The 14,659-nt window shown below is 36.3% G+C and overlaps 1 protein-coding gene across 3 annotated transcripts; it reads left to right on the top strand.

The window, feature by feature from the left end:
• The first annotated feature begins 5,355 nt into the window (after positions 1-5,355).
• LOC146164790 (uncharacterized) lies at positions 5,356-12,684 on the top strand. Of its 3 annotated transcripts, none has more exons than XM_083382821.1 (6): positions 5,356-5,453; positions 8,286-8,355; positions 8,576-8,644; positions 9,861-9,883; positions 10,290-10,354; positions 12,228-12,684. In XM_083382821.1, the coding sequence occupies exons 2-6, from the start codon at positions 8,299-8,301 to the stop codon at positions 12,317-12,319; spliced, it is 306 nt and encodes a 101-aa protein (XP_083238947.1). In that variant the 5' UTR covers positions 5,356-5,453; positions 8,286-8,298; the 3' UTR covers positions 12,320-12,684. The 3 variants fall into 3 exon arrangements, with proteins under 3 accessions (XP_083238947.1, XP_083238945.1, XP_083238946.1); XM_083382819.1 differs by having other exon boundaries at positions 5,365-5,524; XM_083382820.1 differs by lacking the exon at positions 5,356-5,453 and having other exon boundaries at positions 8,257-8,355.
• Positions 12,685-14,659: the final 1,975 nt, after the last annotated feature.

The raw sequence follows: 14,659 nt of genomic DNA on the forward strand, positions 1-14,659 counted from the left end.
AATATTACAATATTATTTGTCGTTTACTGTACATTCTGATGAGTTGAACTCAATTGATTGAGAATTATTAATTGCAGTTCTAGCGTGGCAAAAGTCTGTTACACCTTGAACGTACCAGACAAGTATAATTGTTGCAAAACAATTCTTATCATAGCAACGTGAGACAAGTGAAACTTTAGGAATGAAGATTGTTTTGTAATAAATGCGTCCCGTTCGAGTTCAACTGCATTAGGGTAGCGGTGTAGCCTACATGTTGTATTCTTGTATTGTTCGCTCGAAGAGTAGATTTGAAAAGGCGTAAGAATAAAAAGGCACAAGCTTATATAGCTTGGATAATTGGCAATTTACATAGCACACAGTGATAATCACCACAGGCAAAACAGTAAAGAAATGCGGTACAATTAACGAAACACGCGACTGTAAAAATGCGCGTACGCGATTTCTGCCTTAAGGACAGTAAACGAATCGTGACCACAACATCTCCCCTTCGAAGATCGAAAACCCCTCATCAGAAGTGAAATCGCTCGGGAAGTTTACGCGATCTCTTCGTTCGTCGAGGATTGTCGGGACCGAATGAAGGAGAGCTGTGATTCAGTGACATGTCTGAATCTGCACTAGCAGTGAGGCCCTGCGGAATACTTGCTTCCGCTCCCGGTTCCAAATCCTCATCGGACGCGTATCGAGCGCGTAGCTGGTCGATATGACGTCTCCGAATTTGACCACGTGGAAGAACCTTAACATGAAAAGTACGGCTGCCACATCGTTTAAAATGGTGGCAGGAACCCAGCGAGCATCCTCGGTACGTCTTGGACCAAGATACAAAGCGTAACATGGGTCTCCAATGTTAAAAGAAGTGATCTTCACGGGTTTACGTGTTCCCTGTGTTTGTTTACGTTGTATCAGGTGTGCTGGCGAAGGCAACAGAGTATCTATTTTTGCCCGAATCTGTCTGCCGTTAAGTAGTTCACTTGGTGAAAATCCACTGGCGTTCGGAATACGCCTGTATTGCAGTAGAAACTCTTGCAATGCCTCTTTGGGAGGTTTAGAAGACTTCTTAAGTGCCTTTTTAAAAGTTTGCACCAATCGTTCTGCCGCACCATTTGTAGCAGGAAAGTATGGAGCTCCGGTCAGATGAACTATGCCCCTTTGTTTGCAGAAGTATTGGAACTCGGCGGACATAGAAGCTTGCGCATTGTCGGAAACAATAGAATGGGGGTAACCGAAATGGGCAGGCATCATCCATGGATGTACAGGTGCCTTTGGTGGAGCGTTTTGATGTTCAGCACAAGTTTGGCACTTGTGGCAAAGAACAGTAATGTCGTCATCCATATTTGGCCAATAGACTGCAGTTCTTGCTAGTTGCTTCATTCGTTGAATCCCAAAATGTCCTTGATGAAGGATCTGTAGAACTGCAGAACGAAGTGATTCCGGTATAACTAACCGTGAACCATACAGTAGACACCCATAACTGGTACTCAACGAATCCACAACCTTGCGAAACTTTGCAACTGGATCGTTGTATTCAATAGTAGATGGCCAACCTTCTCTCGTAAAACGCATGACTTTGGATAAGGTTGGATCTTTTCCACTTTCCTTTCGGAGTAACGCCGAATCGGTGGGTTGCACTTGTAAACTAAGACTGGTGATTGCACAAGCCGTGTCGGTGTCATGTGCACTTTCCTCTCTGTCGAAGTCAGCATCCTCACCAACTGGTAAACGACTAAGTGCATCGGCGTTTTGATGTTGCGATGTCTTTCGATATTCAATATCGTATTGGAATTGGCCAAGAAAAAGTGCCAACCGTGCTAAGCGATTTGCAGCTAGAGCAGGCGTAGCTTTAGTAGGACAGAACAATGCCAGTAGTGGCTTGTGGTCTGTCAGTAGAAAAAATTTCCTACCATATATATATTGGTAGAATTTCTTCAGCGCAAAGATGATAGCAAGAGCCTCCTTCTGAATTTGGCTGTAGTTGCGCTGGCTTTTAGTTAGTGATTTGGATACGTTGGCAATTGGTCTCTCGCTTCCATCTTGATAGCGGTGAAACAAAACTGCTCCAATTCCAACGTTTGATGCATCGCAGGAAATCCCAATAGGTAACATTGGGTCAAAATGTGTCAGAACTGTATCAGCTGTCAGCAATTCTTTTAATCTGCAAAATGCAGCTTGCTCCTCATGACCCCATTCCCATGCCATGTTTGACCGGGTAAGTCGATACAGTGGCTCTGCCACGCTTGAAAATTGTGAAGGCAGAAACTTGCTGTATTCTTGGACCGAACCAAGGAAAGAACGTAAGCTTGACACATCTTTTGGTGATGACATTTTAATAACGGCATCCACCTTTGATCCTTTGGAAATACCATCTTTTGACAAAATGTGTCCCAAGTATTCCACTTGTGCTAGCGCGAATTTACATTTTTCCAAACGACAGCGTAGACCTTTGTCGTTAAGCCGTTGAAGAAGTTGGCAAAGATTGTAAACATGCTCTTCAGCCGTTGATCCGCTAACTAAAAGATCATCGAGATAAACTGTAACACCTTGTAGATCACTTGTAATCTCGTCCATGATGGATTGAAAATACCCAGGAGCAGATGTTATACCGAAAGGTAAAACATTTTGCAATAGCACCCCTCGGTGTGTACTAATAGCTAGTCGCTTTCGGCTTTCAGGTCCCAACCGGATTTGGTTGTAGGCATCAGCTAAATCAATCTTTGTAAAGCCGTAACCACCACTTAACTTGCGCATCAAGTCTTCAGGAAGAGGAAGTGGATGGCGGTGTGTAGATAGCTGCGGGTTTAACTGTTACAGAATAGTCTCCGCAAAGTTTGTCCGGGAAGCGGTGACTTTCGTATAGGAACTACTGGCGTTCCCCACTCGTTAAATTTCGCCGGAGTCCAAATACCTTTTGCGATGCCAGCATCGTATGCGTGATTGACATCATTCTGTAGAGCAAATGGAACATAAACTGTAACACCTTGTAGATCACTTGTAATCTCGTCCATGATGGATTGAAAATACCCAGGAGCAGATGTTATACCGAAAGGTAAAACATTTTGCAATAGCACCCCTCGGTGTGTACTAATAGCTAGTCGCTTTCGGCTTTCAGGTCCCAACCGAATTTGGTTGTAGGCATCAGCTAAATCAATCTTTGTAAAGCCGTAACCACCACTTAACTTGCGCATCAAGTCTTCAGGAAGAGGAAGTGGATGGCGGTGTGTAGATAGCTGCGGGTTTAACTGTTACAGAATAGTCTCCACAAAGTTTGTCCGGGAAGCGGTGACTTTCGTATAGGAACTACTGGCGTTCCCCACTCGTTAAATTTCGCCGGAGTCCAAATACCTTTTGCGATGCCAGCATCGTATGCGTGATTGACATCATTCTTTAGAGCAAATGGAACAGGTCTTGGCTTGCGGAAAATGGGCTTTACGTCGTTATTGAATTTCACTTCTAGTTCGAAATCCTTCAAACACGCCAAATCTTCCTTGAAAAGGTCAGGATATTTCTCGCAAAGCTTTTTGCAAGCATGTTGTAATAGTGCGTCTACTTGGTTGTTGGCGTCAGATAATAAGTTTACCTTATTATCGGTACGATAAAGTAACTTGTCCAACGATATGTGCAACGACGTGTTTCGTATGCCAGGTGCAATGTTTCCTATGTAACATAGTTTACCGATATATAAGGGAGTGTGAAGACACCTAGACTTCTCCCCCACGCTACGCCCCTGCATTCAGAATTCTTTGATATTGCGACACTCCTTGTCAGCTTTACGTTTCATAGCCAAATTCTTATTGTAAACTGATAAAAATTTTAATCCAAAACAAAGAATTTAAAAACACAAAGAAAACAAAGAACTAAAGAATACCTAACAATCACTACAAATTGACGTAGTAAGCAAATAGGGGGGGATTGTGGCAAAATGTGGCCGCGGGCCACATTATCATGTAAGATCGGAAACTGTATGCGGGCCGCTCAAAATCCCGTCGCGGGCCGGATCTGACCCGCGGGCCGTATGTTGCCCGCCCCTGATTTAGATAGTACCGAGGTAAAATCGTTTGTAAAACCTCTTATAAAAAATTGCTGCTATTTTTGTCATTTAGCACAAAATCTCTAAAAATGCGTTTTTCAGATAAAACATATACATAAAATTAACCATTTGAAATGCTTTTTTATAATCAGTTACTTGACATTTCAGTTGTATAGTTTTAGATGGAATCAAAAACAAGTGTGATTCACTGGCTGTGATACGCTTGGACTGACACTCGCAACGATCCATATATACATAAAGGGCTTGTGACTAAAAAATAAATAAAAGCCCATTGATTGTGGCGTAACGCCTGTGTGCGCTTGAAATAATCTGAAGGCAAACTAACTATATTACTGGCAACATTCTTTATTGGGTCAGGCTGATTTGTGCTACTATAGCTAAGTGCTACTATAACAAGTTATGCTTTATTGGGTCAGGGTGGTACTGCTACCGAAGCACTTTTAGCTATACGCCAGATTAGCGGATAATATAAAGCTTTATTCGAGTAAGAGTTGCGGTTTAATATTAAATTTTGAGTATTTAGAAAGCAAACAGCAATAAAAGTGTTACTAGAATATATGGAAACGTTATCCTCACATGCCATTCTAATGATTCGCACAAAAGTTGTCTTCAAGATATGGTACCGTAAATAACGTTGATGGTACGATAGCAGGAGTGGGCGACCTACGTCCCCTACGGCCCACAAACGAAAATCACGCGACCAATTTTACGAACTGGACACTAGACCATTCCTCATATTTAATTGGCTATTTCAACTAAGAGGCCATTCATACCCAATCCATCCCCCGCTGGCGCCTCCCCTCCCTCAATGGATTCCGTGCCTCTCTTCCTCGAAGGTTTGGTAGACGGTTGTCCGGAGGTGGAAGCCCTCACCCAAAAATAATTAATTAAAATGGGTATGTTTTTGGTTAATTTAATGCCAAAGATTTTATTTCTGAGTTCTTTGCTTAAAAAAAAAAATGAAAAGCATTTTTTGCGTTGCATCTCAGATTGATAGTCGTTGCTGGTGTTATAATATACGTGAGAGCGACTAGAAAAATGTTGCCCACCCGTGATATAGAACGAGGACAATAAAACGCGCGTGATTTCTTTGATTGCTGCGCGTCAAACTCGATACCATTTTTTACCATTATTGTGTTCGGTTTGTTATGTATCCATGGCCTTAGCAACAAACGATGAATTGTATTACGATGCCTTTTGAGCTTTCAGTAGAATGTTATTCATTGGGCATTGTTAGTCGTTTGGATTGTCATTTAACAGACGCTGGGCTTTCAACTGGTAAATTATTTTGCTTTTTAGGGTAGTGGATATGAAAAATAATACAGCAAAATCTGGTATAAAACAATACATACTTCAAAAAAAACTTGTTGCACCCTCTGATATGTGGAATTATGGAATATGCACAGCACAGGTCAGTCTATTGGCTGGAATATAATCATGTACTTGCCCTCAAGACATCATCTCAATATGGCTAACAAGAAGGTAAGCATTAAACATGTCTTATAATGCTGTACATTTCTCAGAAAGCCACCAATTCGTAAAACTTTTAGAAATGTGCGTTAAAAAGTAAAACTTAATATGTACGCATATAAGGAGAATTTCTGCACTCTATGATTTTAAAAAAATTTTTAAACTTTCGCATTTCCGATTACCACGTTTGATATATTCTTACTTTTCGATTTTTGTTTTTCCTTTTTCGGTTATAATAGGCTTCTTGAAATACAGGTAACCCAAATTTATGTATTTGCTACCAAAGTAAAACACGTTAAATATTTTTCAATGCACATTGTTTTACTTAAGTTAATTACCTTGACTTAAGTATACTGGGGTTGGATTTAAGTCATTGAGTAAAAATATTTTAATTGATGACTTAAGTCTTTTGAAAAAAAAATACTTGACATGGACTTTCGAAAATTACTTGACCTAAATAATAAAACAGAAATGAGCACAGAAATTTTTTCCACAAAAAATGGACACCTAATGGTTTTATTAATGTCACGTGACTTCAAATGTCAGGGATGATTTTCGACTTCGTCATACGGCTTACCGGTCGTGCGACAAAAAAAGTCGTTCCGACCGGGATGTTTTTGAATAATATTTGATAAATGTGGTTCTTTTTTTATAGAAGTCTGCTTGTTTGCTTGTTAAATGCTACGTGTTTGTTGTTTGCTGAAATGATCACAGAACTTGGTCACAAAACTTAATTTGCGGATGTCTGAAAAAATGATTTTGGCTAACCATAAAAACCAATTTAAAACTTACGGCTATGAATACTGAGGCGTTATTTCTGACATATAAATTTTTAATATGTGCTCTAGGACGGCAGCTTTAAAAGTGTAAAACATCTGCTGGTCAGTAGTAGGATCTTCATATTTAGAGGCGGCTTTGGACATTTATTAATATATAGAGAAACATCAGAAATATTTAGGGGCAATAAATGTTTTTCTAGTTTTAGAAAACCAATGTTGTAAACAAGTCATTTTGAAATGACTTAAGTTCCAGTCTGCTCATTTATTAAAATAAGTTAAGTCCAAGTCAATTCTTTCTAAACAAGTCCAAGTCATCGGTTGTCCCAGTCAAGTCCCAGTCAAGTCATTATTAGAGCAAGCCAACTTCAAGTCAAGCCCTTGTCACAAAAATAGAACTATAAATTATGAAAACTGGAAAACTTCTCCAATTATGAGCAATAACCCAAGTAAATAAATAACATAAAAGCAACATATATAGCAAGCAAATTGTTTTATGTGCAAAGATTATGATAAATAACGCAATTTTATAAATAAATGGTTAATTAAAACAATTTATTTTAACCCAAGTCATTTGTCTAAATGACTTAAGTCAAGTCATTTGCCCAAAATACTTAAGTCAAGTCAAGGCATTTGAAAACAGAGACTTGAGTGCACTTTAGTCAAGTTATACAAGTTATTGACTTAAGTCATTACAACACTGCACAATTCATTATCAAGCTACCTTACAGAACCGTACATAACTATAGGCCTAACTTAGGCTACTAAACTTCCTAACGAAGAGTAAATTGTGGCCCAGCGACCTGAAAAAAAATCTTAACAATCCTAAAAAAAATCTTAACATTACTAGTTCATTAAGTTTGCTTGTTTGAGCATAGTAATTACGTCATTTGGTATCAGTAGAAGAATAAATATCAAGTATCGAACAGCTCTACTTACAACTTTTATTAATTGGTGAAACTATATCTTTTAGTTAGCTTAAACTCCAGCCCATCACACCCAAGTCCAATACAGGTATTAGTGCTGCGAAACTTTAAACATGTGCCATTAAATATATATATATCGTAAAAATCTGATTTCTGTTAAACGTAACGTTCCTTGATTTTTTGTATAAAATATGTAAAATATCAAGGAACGTTTCTTTCAGAAGAAATCAGATTTTTACGATAAAAGGTCAAAATAGAAAATATTCAAAGCCACAGCGTATGAGTCGATATATCAACAATCCCCTTTTGCCAATTACTTTTGCCAATTTGGCTTTATTTTACCTCAAACCGACTTTTGTTTTTCTCACTAGGATTGGTAAAAAATGCCTGATTTTATGGGATCGGAGCCGATAACCGTTAACCGTTACTTAAGTGATTGGCTTGCCCTAAATGCACTTAAGTCACTGTTTTCAAGTGACTTGACTTAAGTTGTTTGACCAAAATGACTTGACTTGGACTTAAATCTTTTATCAAATGACTTGACTGGGACTTAATTCGTTTTAAATTGACTTGTTTACAACACTGAGTATCGGCGATCGTCCAATAATAGGGTGGAATCGGTGTTGATCTCATACCAAATTAATGTAGATCCTTAAGTTATGATTTTCATTCCAGTGCAGCAATTTTTTACCTCGACTGTTGCTTATTCACATTCTTAACACCAAACACAAATTTTAACCTAATAACCTAGGCAAAAAAACGTTTGAACGTTATAATTTAATCCATTTTGATGGTTTATGACGTCATTAGCATCGGATCGGATCGCGGTACTTTTTCTCTAAAATATCGGGTATCGGTACTGGATTAAAAAGTATCGGAATAACCTAATGGGGATGTAAAGCATTTTGCATATAAAAACAAAATATGGAAGCAATGTTTAGAATCGATTTTTATTTTTAAATATGTAATATAAAATTAAATTCTTTGTTCATTTAATATGTTTCTCAAAAAAAATACAATAAACACGGTAATCTATCTGTGCAGAATGTTTACGGTTAAAGTTTTTAACAGAAACTAAAGAAAAATGACAAGGTCAATAGAAGTATCAGAGTTCTTCGAAAGCTTGAGTTCTGCACCTAAAGTAAGAATTTATTTTTTACACAGTTGAAATATATAATTCTTTTTAAATCACCTTTTTAGAAATATTGCGGAAAGTCCTAATAAAAGCGTTCAGTGCCATTAAGTTGATAACAGATGTGTTGCCTTTACCAGAGTTTCTTAACCAACAAAATATTTTAGCTTTGGTCCCAACACCATGTAATCTACAAAAAATATTTTTTTACCACCTATATACTTTTCAGGAGACCGTTGCCCAACTACTTTTGCGTGATATTTCCGAACCTCCTGTTCAGGAAGGGGAGTTAATTTGGGTAAGTTTTCAGATGTTGTACAAGTAGGCTGTTGTTCATTTTGGTAAACATGTGATTTTGGGTGCAAAATTTCGAATAATGACCAATCCAAAGAATCGAATCGCCTGACCAATTCGGTTCGGGCAAACACTTTTTCCAAAATCGGGTTTAGTTCTTCCGTAAATTTGTTATAATACTAATTAACTAATTATGTGGTTGATTTTAGGCAAAAAGTCACTGTTTGTTTTTTTCTGATTCTGGTTCGGTTCGTTTTGACATTTATTCGTCAAACATGTTTTAACTATTTGACAAACAGAGTTAAATTCGAACATGGTAAAACTTGGTAAAAAAATTCGTTCGTTTGCAATAAATCCCAAAATGTTTTTCGCTCTCAGGTGATTTTGACATGTTCCTGTGTCAATGTTTTAGTTTCTGTTTTATAAGTGCGCCGCCAATATATTTTAACTTTGTGATAAGATTGCAATGCGCTGGTCTAAACCTTCAGTTTTAGATAAGGTTCCGACGAAAATTACCGGTTTCTAAAATCAATTTTAAGTTCGGTTGGACTTCATTTTTGTGACTGTTGACATTTTACCGTCATTACTAGGGCAATTCTTTTTTGACCTAAAAATTAAGAAATTTTGACCTGAAAAATTAAAATTTTGACAAATTTTGACCTAAAAATAATTTTCTTTGACAAAATTTTAACCTGTTAGAAATATTGATTTAAATAACCTAGGCGTCGTTATTCACACGTTTTTTATACTTTATATTACTCTACTGAAGATATAATACGGTTAAAAAGACTACATATAATTAAAAACGATTTCTTTTTGATAAAATTGAACGATAAATTTAAAAAAAACTGAACGACCAATTTCAAAAAGCTGACTATAGCTTTGTTTTTAATTTTGTAAACAATTTATGTGCATTTTAATTCGATTTTGACTTGAAAATTTTGACCTAACATGTAAATTTTCAAAAAATTTTTACTTTTTTTGACAAGTAAAAAAATAATCGCCCTAGTCATTAACGAAACTAAATTCGAACAAAGTGATATGCATAACACAAATTTAAAAAAAAATATCTAAATGCCACGCAATATTGTTGCTACATAATAAGTTTCAAAAGCTTTGTCTCAAAAACGAGGATTGTATTTCAAAAATATTTCAAGGTTTGGTTATTTCTACAACAGGACGTGTTCACTTTTCTAACAAACTTGCTTTTTGTTTTTCAGGGAATGGATATTCGAAGCATCAGGTTAGTTTCCGTGGTAAAATAGCCAATTGAGTAAAAGTAACGCCTGTAAGGGCTTCTATTCTTTTGACTGCAAGGTAGCTTGAATATACCTTGAAAAGTGTTATCTTACATCAAAATAAATATATTACACTAATGCACACCTTATTAACGAGGAATCACGCTTTTACATCAGAGGCTTTTTTGAATTGTGTCATCCCACATGGCTGTTATACTAGGGCTAGGCATTAGTGAAATAGAAAAGGTAACAACTTTTCACCACACCTCTGTTCATGTTTTATGCCAGCTTAACAATAAAGAACAACTGCGATCAAATAATCGTGGTAGCTTGTGTGTGTTTGCATAAATCTTTTTTGCTTGAAGACGATTGTTGTAAAACTCTTTTGTAATCTAGTTTATTCACTAATAGATCAAGGCCACCACAGATCACCAATGACAGGAATGAAAGGACAGAGGATGTGCATAATGTTGTAGGTCAGTACTGTACTGTAATTCGAAACAAACAAAAACATGGCATCTGTTATTACATGGGCCGAAAATTTATTTTCGGGACATATCTTGTTTTTCCTCGTATTCTTTTTTGGTTTGCTTGGTATGTTTTAGAATTAGACCGACTTTTGTCTGAAGCTTTAAAGAAAAAGTGTAGATCGCAAACCTTTCAATTTCTAGACATGACATAGAGTGGTATGTATAGGTGCGCGTAAGAGGTTTATGAGGCTAAACCCCTAGGTGCCTTTAACTCGGGTCAAAAAAACTAAAATATTGTGACGTCATCGTTTTAGCTCTTTGTAGCTTTCGAATCCTATCTAGTTTATGTTAAAGTTTTATTCGCTTCTAGACTTTTCCATTGGGCGGTTTGTAGATTGCAAACAAGTGAGTTCAAATGTACTTAAAGTTAAGTAATTTGAAAAATAATTTGAGTGACATTTGCAAAGTAACTTAAGTCCCAAGCACTGTTTAAAATATAATACGTCAAGTCCTATTCCAAGTCACTACCCCAAGTCGATGGATTAAAAATAAAGTGTAAATTATTAAAATTGACAAATTCTTTCCACTCCAAACCATATTTCGCATTGCAAATACCCAAAACAAAACCAAAATCAAGCACATTTTGACTTCTAAATCGAGAATAAATTACTAATTAAAACACTTATTAAAAGTAATTTGTGAAAGGATTATTAAAAGTAATTTGTCAAAAGATCTTAAAACACGTCTACTCATGAGACGCCTTAAGTCAAATCATTCACTTCAGCCATTACAATAATGACAGCTTCTAAAAATGCACTATGATTTTAACAAAATCCGTTATTTTTGCGAGTTGTTAATGTTAAATGCACCAAATAGGGTGGACAAAAAAGTTTATTTATTTTATTCCAACACGACATAAAATATGCATAAAAAGGTAGGCTATACTTGAGCTGGGTTGGAATTACTGCATATTGGACAACATAAGAGACGCTCTATGTGTAGCCTATATCGATCATCAAATCTATGACTTGCTTATTGGTAAATTCAAGTTTAATGTCATACTATCAAAGTTAAAAATGTTTGACTGAAATTTTTAAGAAATAGTTAAGAGATATGCCAAAATATTAATAGAACTTTGACTTGCCTAATTTTAAACTTTCTGCTTGCGCTTTGGGAAAGTCCCGCTTACTAAATCCCTTATTTTTTGTATGTGATCTACTGAAACCACTGGCCGCAGTTTATATCGAACTAATCTAAAAAATATTTGTCGCTTTTACAAACGAGATAGGTATAGCGAACACCTAAAATTTAGGTGGTATGGTGAAATTTTCCCATATAATACGTTTAAAACATATAATACGATTAAAACAATCTTTTTTACCATAGATCTTCTACCTAACATGTTATTCCTAAAATATTTGACTATTGATAACGATTTTAAGCCGCTTTCTTTTTCAAAGTTGTTTATATCTAAAATGTGTTAATTCGAAAATAAAAACTATAACGGTTCCGGGATGAAATATCGCTAGAACTAACGTAGTATAAAATTATTATCATTAATGAATATTTACAACATAAGAAGGAAATAACGGAGTTATCAGGGTGGAATGATGAAGCTGTTTGTGCCAGTCAACTTAAATATATAAATGTGGTGTTAATTGTGATACTAAACACAACGCGGTATTAATGTAACAGCCAATATGTTAATGGTATATCCTATGGCATGTAACGAGACTCTGAGAGAATTTTTTTTTTCGTTTTGTTTGCAAACTTTGTGTAATGTTACGTGATTTATGAAATAAGTTTATATTTTTAAATTAAGTCGAGCTTTTAAACTAATTAAAACTTGTGATTAAATGAAGACGATTTATATTTTTAGAGGCCGAAGTGCTCATCACTATTTACATTCCAATGAAACTGGAACGACTTCAGGACATGACTGTGGAAAACCTCAAGTCCTATCTGCAGTAGATTAGGATTTTTATTTTAAACATGACTAAACTGCTTTTTTGTGTTAAAACGTAGCTTAAATGATTTTTTTTAAATGCAATCTGGTTGTAATGTTGCTACAGCGTAGGTTTTTTTCAAAAGTAGGCTAGATCAACAGTGCTAAATTTTTCACGGTGTATGCTGTTACTTGGTTTTTGGCGTCGCAATATTATAATATATACGACGGCATGTTTTGTGTGGCTCTTCTAGTCGAATCGTAGAATTCCAAAAAAATGTCAAGTCTACCAAGAGTATTTTGTATGAACGTTTCTCTCGTTTTTTTTCTTTGTTTAGGCCAGCATTTTGTTTATGACTATTACAATTCTGTTATTTTTGCTGAGCTTACATTATTTACCGTTTTTGTTTTGAAATAATTTTGAGGCTCTCTGGTACTATATTTTCTGCAAATGGCTTTTCCATTGAACACAGTTGCCCACCCCTGTACAAACGTACAAAAATTCACGACACGGTAATAATAAATGCTTTAAAGCTAAAACTGTTTGATGTTCTTATGGCGTCAATTCTGTTCGAGAGTGTACGATAAAACTTTTGCCAAGTAAACTTTTTCTCGCTTTGTGTATTCACATCAGTTCATTCCAGAACAGCACGCTTCTTATGACTTCCTTAAGCTGAATTAAGCCGTAACTTGTAACGACATAAAATTTGTCATGGTCAAACCTAACCTGGATCCGCCTATATGATGACACTGTACTGGATTTCTCTACAAGGCAGCGTTACACACATCCTGTCAACCAGATTTGGACAACCAGATAATTCTAGTTTTCTAGATCAGTGAATAAGAGCAAATGCGGCTACTTCTAATCCTAATCTAATTTGTTAATTGCTTGTGTGCTTTAATTCTGGTTCTAATCTAATTCGTTACCAAAACTTTACCAAAAATGCTACTTTATCCAACGGCATTACGGCATTGTTAGTATTTTTCTTTGTCAAAACAAAGAATTTGAATTAAAACTCTTTGGTTGGAACGACCAGTATGTAATTTTTACAGTACAAAAAGCATGCTGTGCTGAAAAGCATCAAAATTAGCTAACACATTTGTACCATTCACATTCGTATAAGAATAATTCGCAATTCAAATGACATTGATTGTAAATAATAAAATGCAATTCTACTTCAAATTCTTTATGTAATTCGTTTTTTCTAAAATTAGGTAATCGAGAAAACTAAAAATGGTTTTGAAAAACAAACTGAAATTGTCTAATTTTAAGTCTAGTTTAATTGTAAAAAGCTAAAATAAATCTAGTTGTCCACTATATTGTCAACACTGTAGCAAGTAGAGAGGTAGCATGCAGTTTAAAAGCGTACACGGGTGGCGTTAGTGACCAGCTAGAGCGGTGGTTTTTAAACTGGAGTCCGCGGTCCTTTTGGTGTCCACGAGACGATTTTCTGGGACCGCGAAGCACCTAACAAAAAAATCAACACGACGGTCTTGAAAAAGAAAATGTTTTGTGCAATAAAATTTCAGGCAACTTACTTTACCAAGGGTTAACAAACACAATAATAATAACTATGCTGTACATAGGCCTAATTGTGGGACTAAAAAAGAAAGCCAAACTTAGGCTCGACCTATACGCGCAAAGGTGACATTGCGTTAACGTAATTCCAACGTGTTTGCGCTCGTCGTCACAATTTACAATTAGTTGTTCATTCACGCAATTGCAAGTTTTGAGTAGAATTGTGCATTGTGACGTCATAGTCTTGCGTTGCGCTAATAAGAATTTAGTTTTTACAGCTTGCTGCGCTGCCACTGTGCGGTTTTAAAACTGTTCGTGATTGCTTCACTCAAATAAAGTGATTGGTTGGAGGTGAGCTAGAGGTTCCTATATTGCGCAGTTATCCCTGGGCTTCCCTCACAGTCAATACAGCCTTAATGAAAAAGTGAAAATGGTTGTCATCATCCTTTCTTGTTTAAGGATAGTTACACTTTTGTTTCGTGTCAATTGTCTATGTCCAACTTCTGTTATTTGTTTTTTCTACTGATGCTAAGAATTTTTGGAAATGGATTCTGTGTTTTTATCGCGAAATATTGGCACAGGACATAGGTATCACGTAGCACAACAAAAAATAACGTTTGGCTGATAGGTTTTTTTACCTGAGTCCGGCTTCGGCCAAAAAAATGAACCCGAGTCCGACTCCCGCGTCCCGAGTCAGACTCCGACCAACCCGGATCTGACTCTAAAGGTTTGTGTGCGTCAGACAGAAAGCAACCCTTTAATTGGCTCTTTTCAACAAATTTAAAAGCTATAATAATGAAGACAAAGCAAAGGCAGTCGCCCACCATAAACTTAAATTTATCAGTTC

Source organism: Ascidiella aspersa, chromosome 2 (assembly GCF_963924565.1).
Source record: "Ascidiella aspersa chromosome 2, kaAscAspe10.2, whole genome shotgun sequence".
NCBI classification, from domain to species: Eukaryota; Metazoa; Chordata; class Ascidiacea; order Phlebobranchia; family Ascidiidae; genus Ascidiella; species Ascidiella aspersa.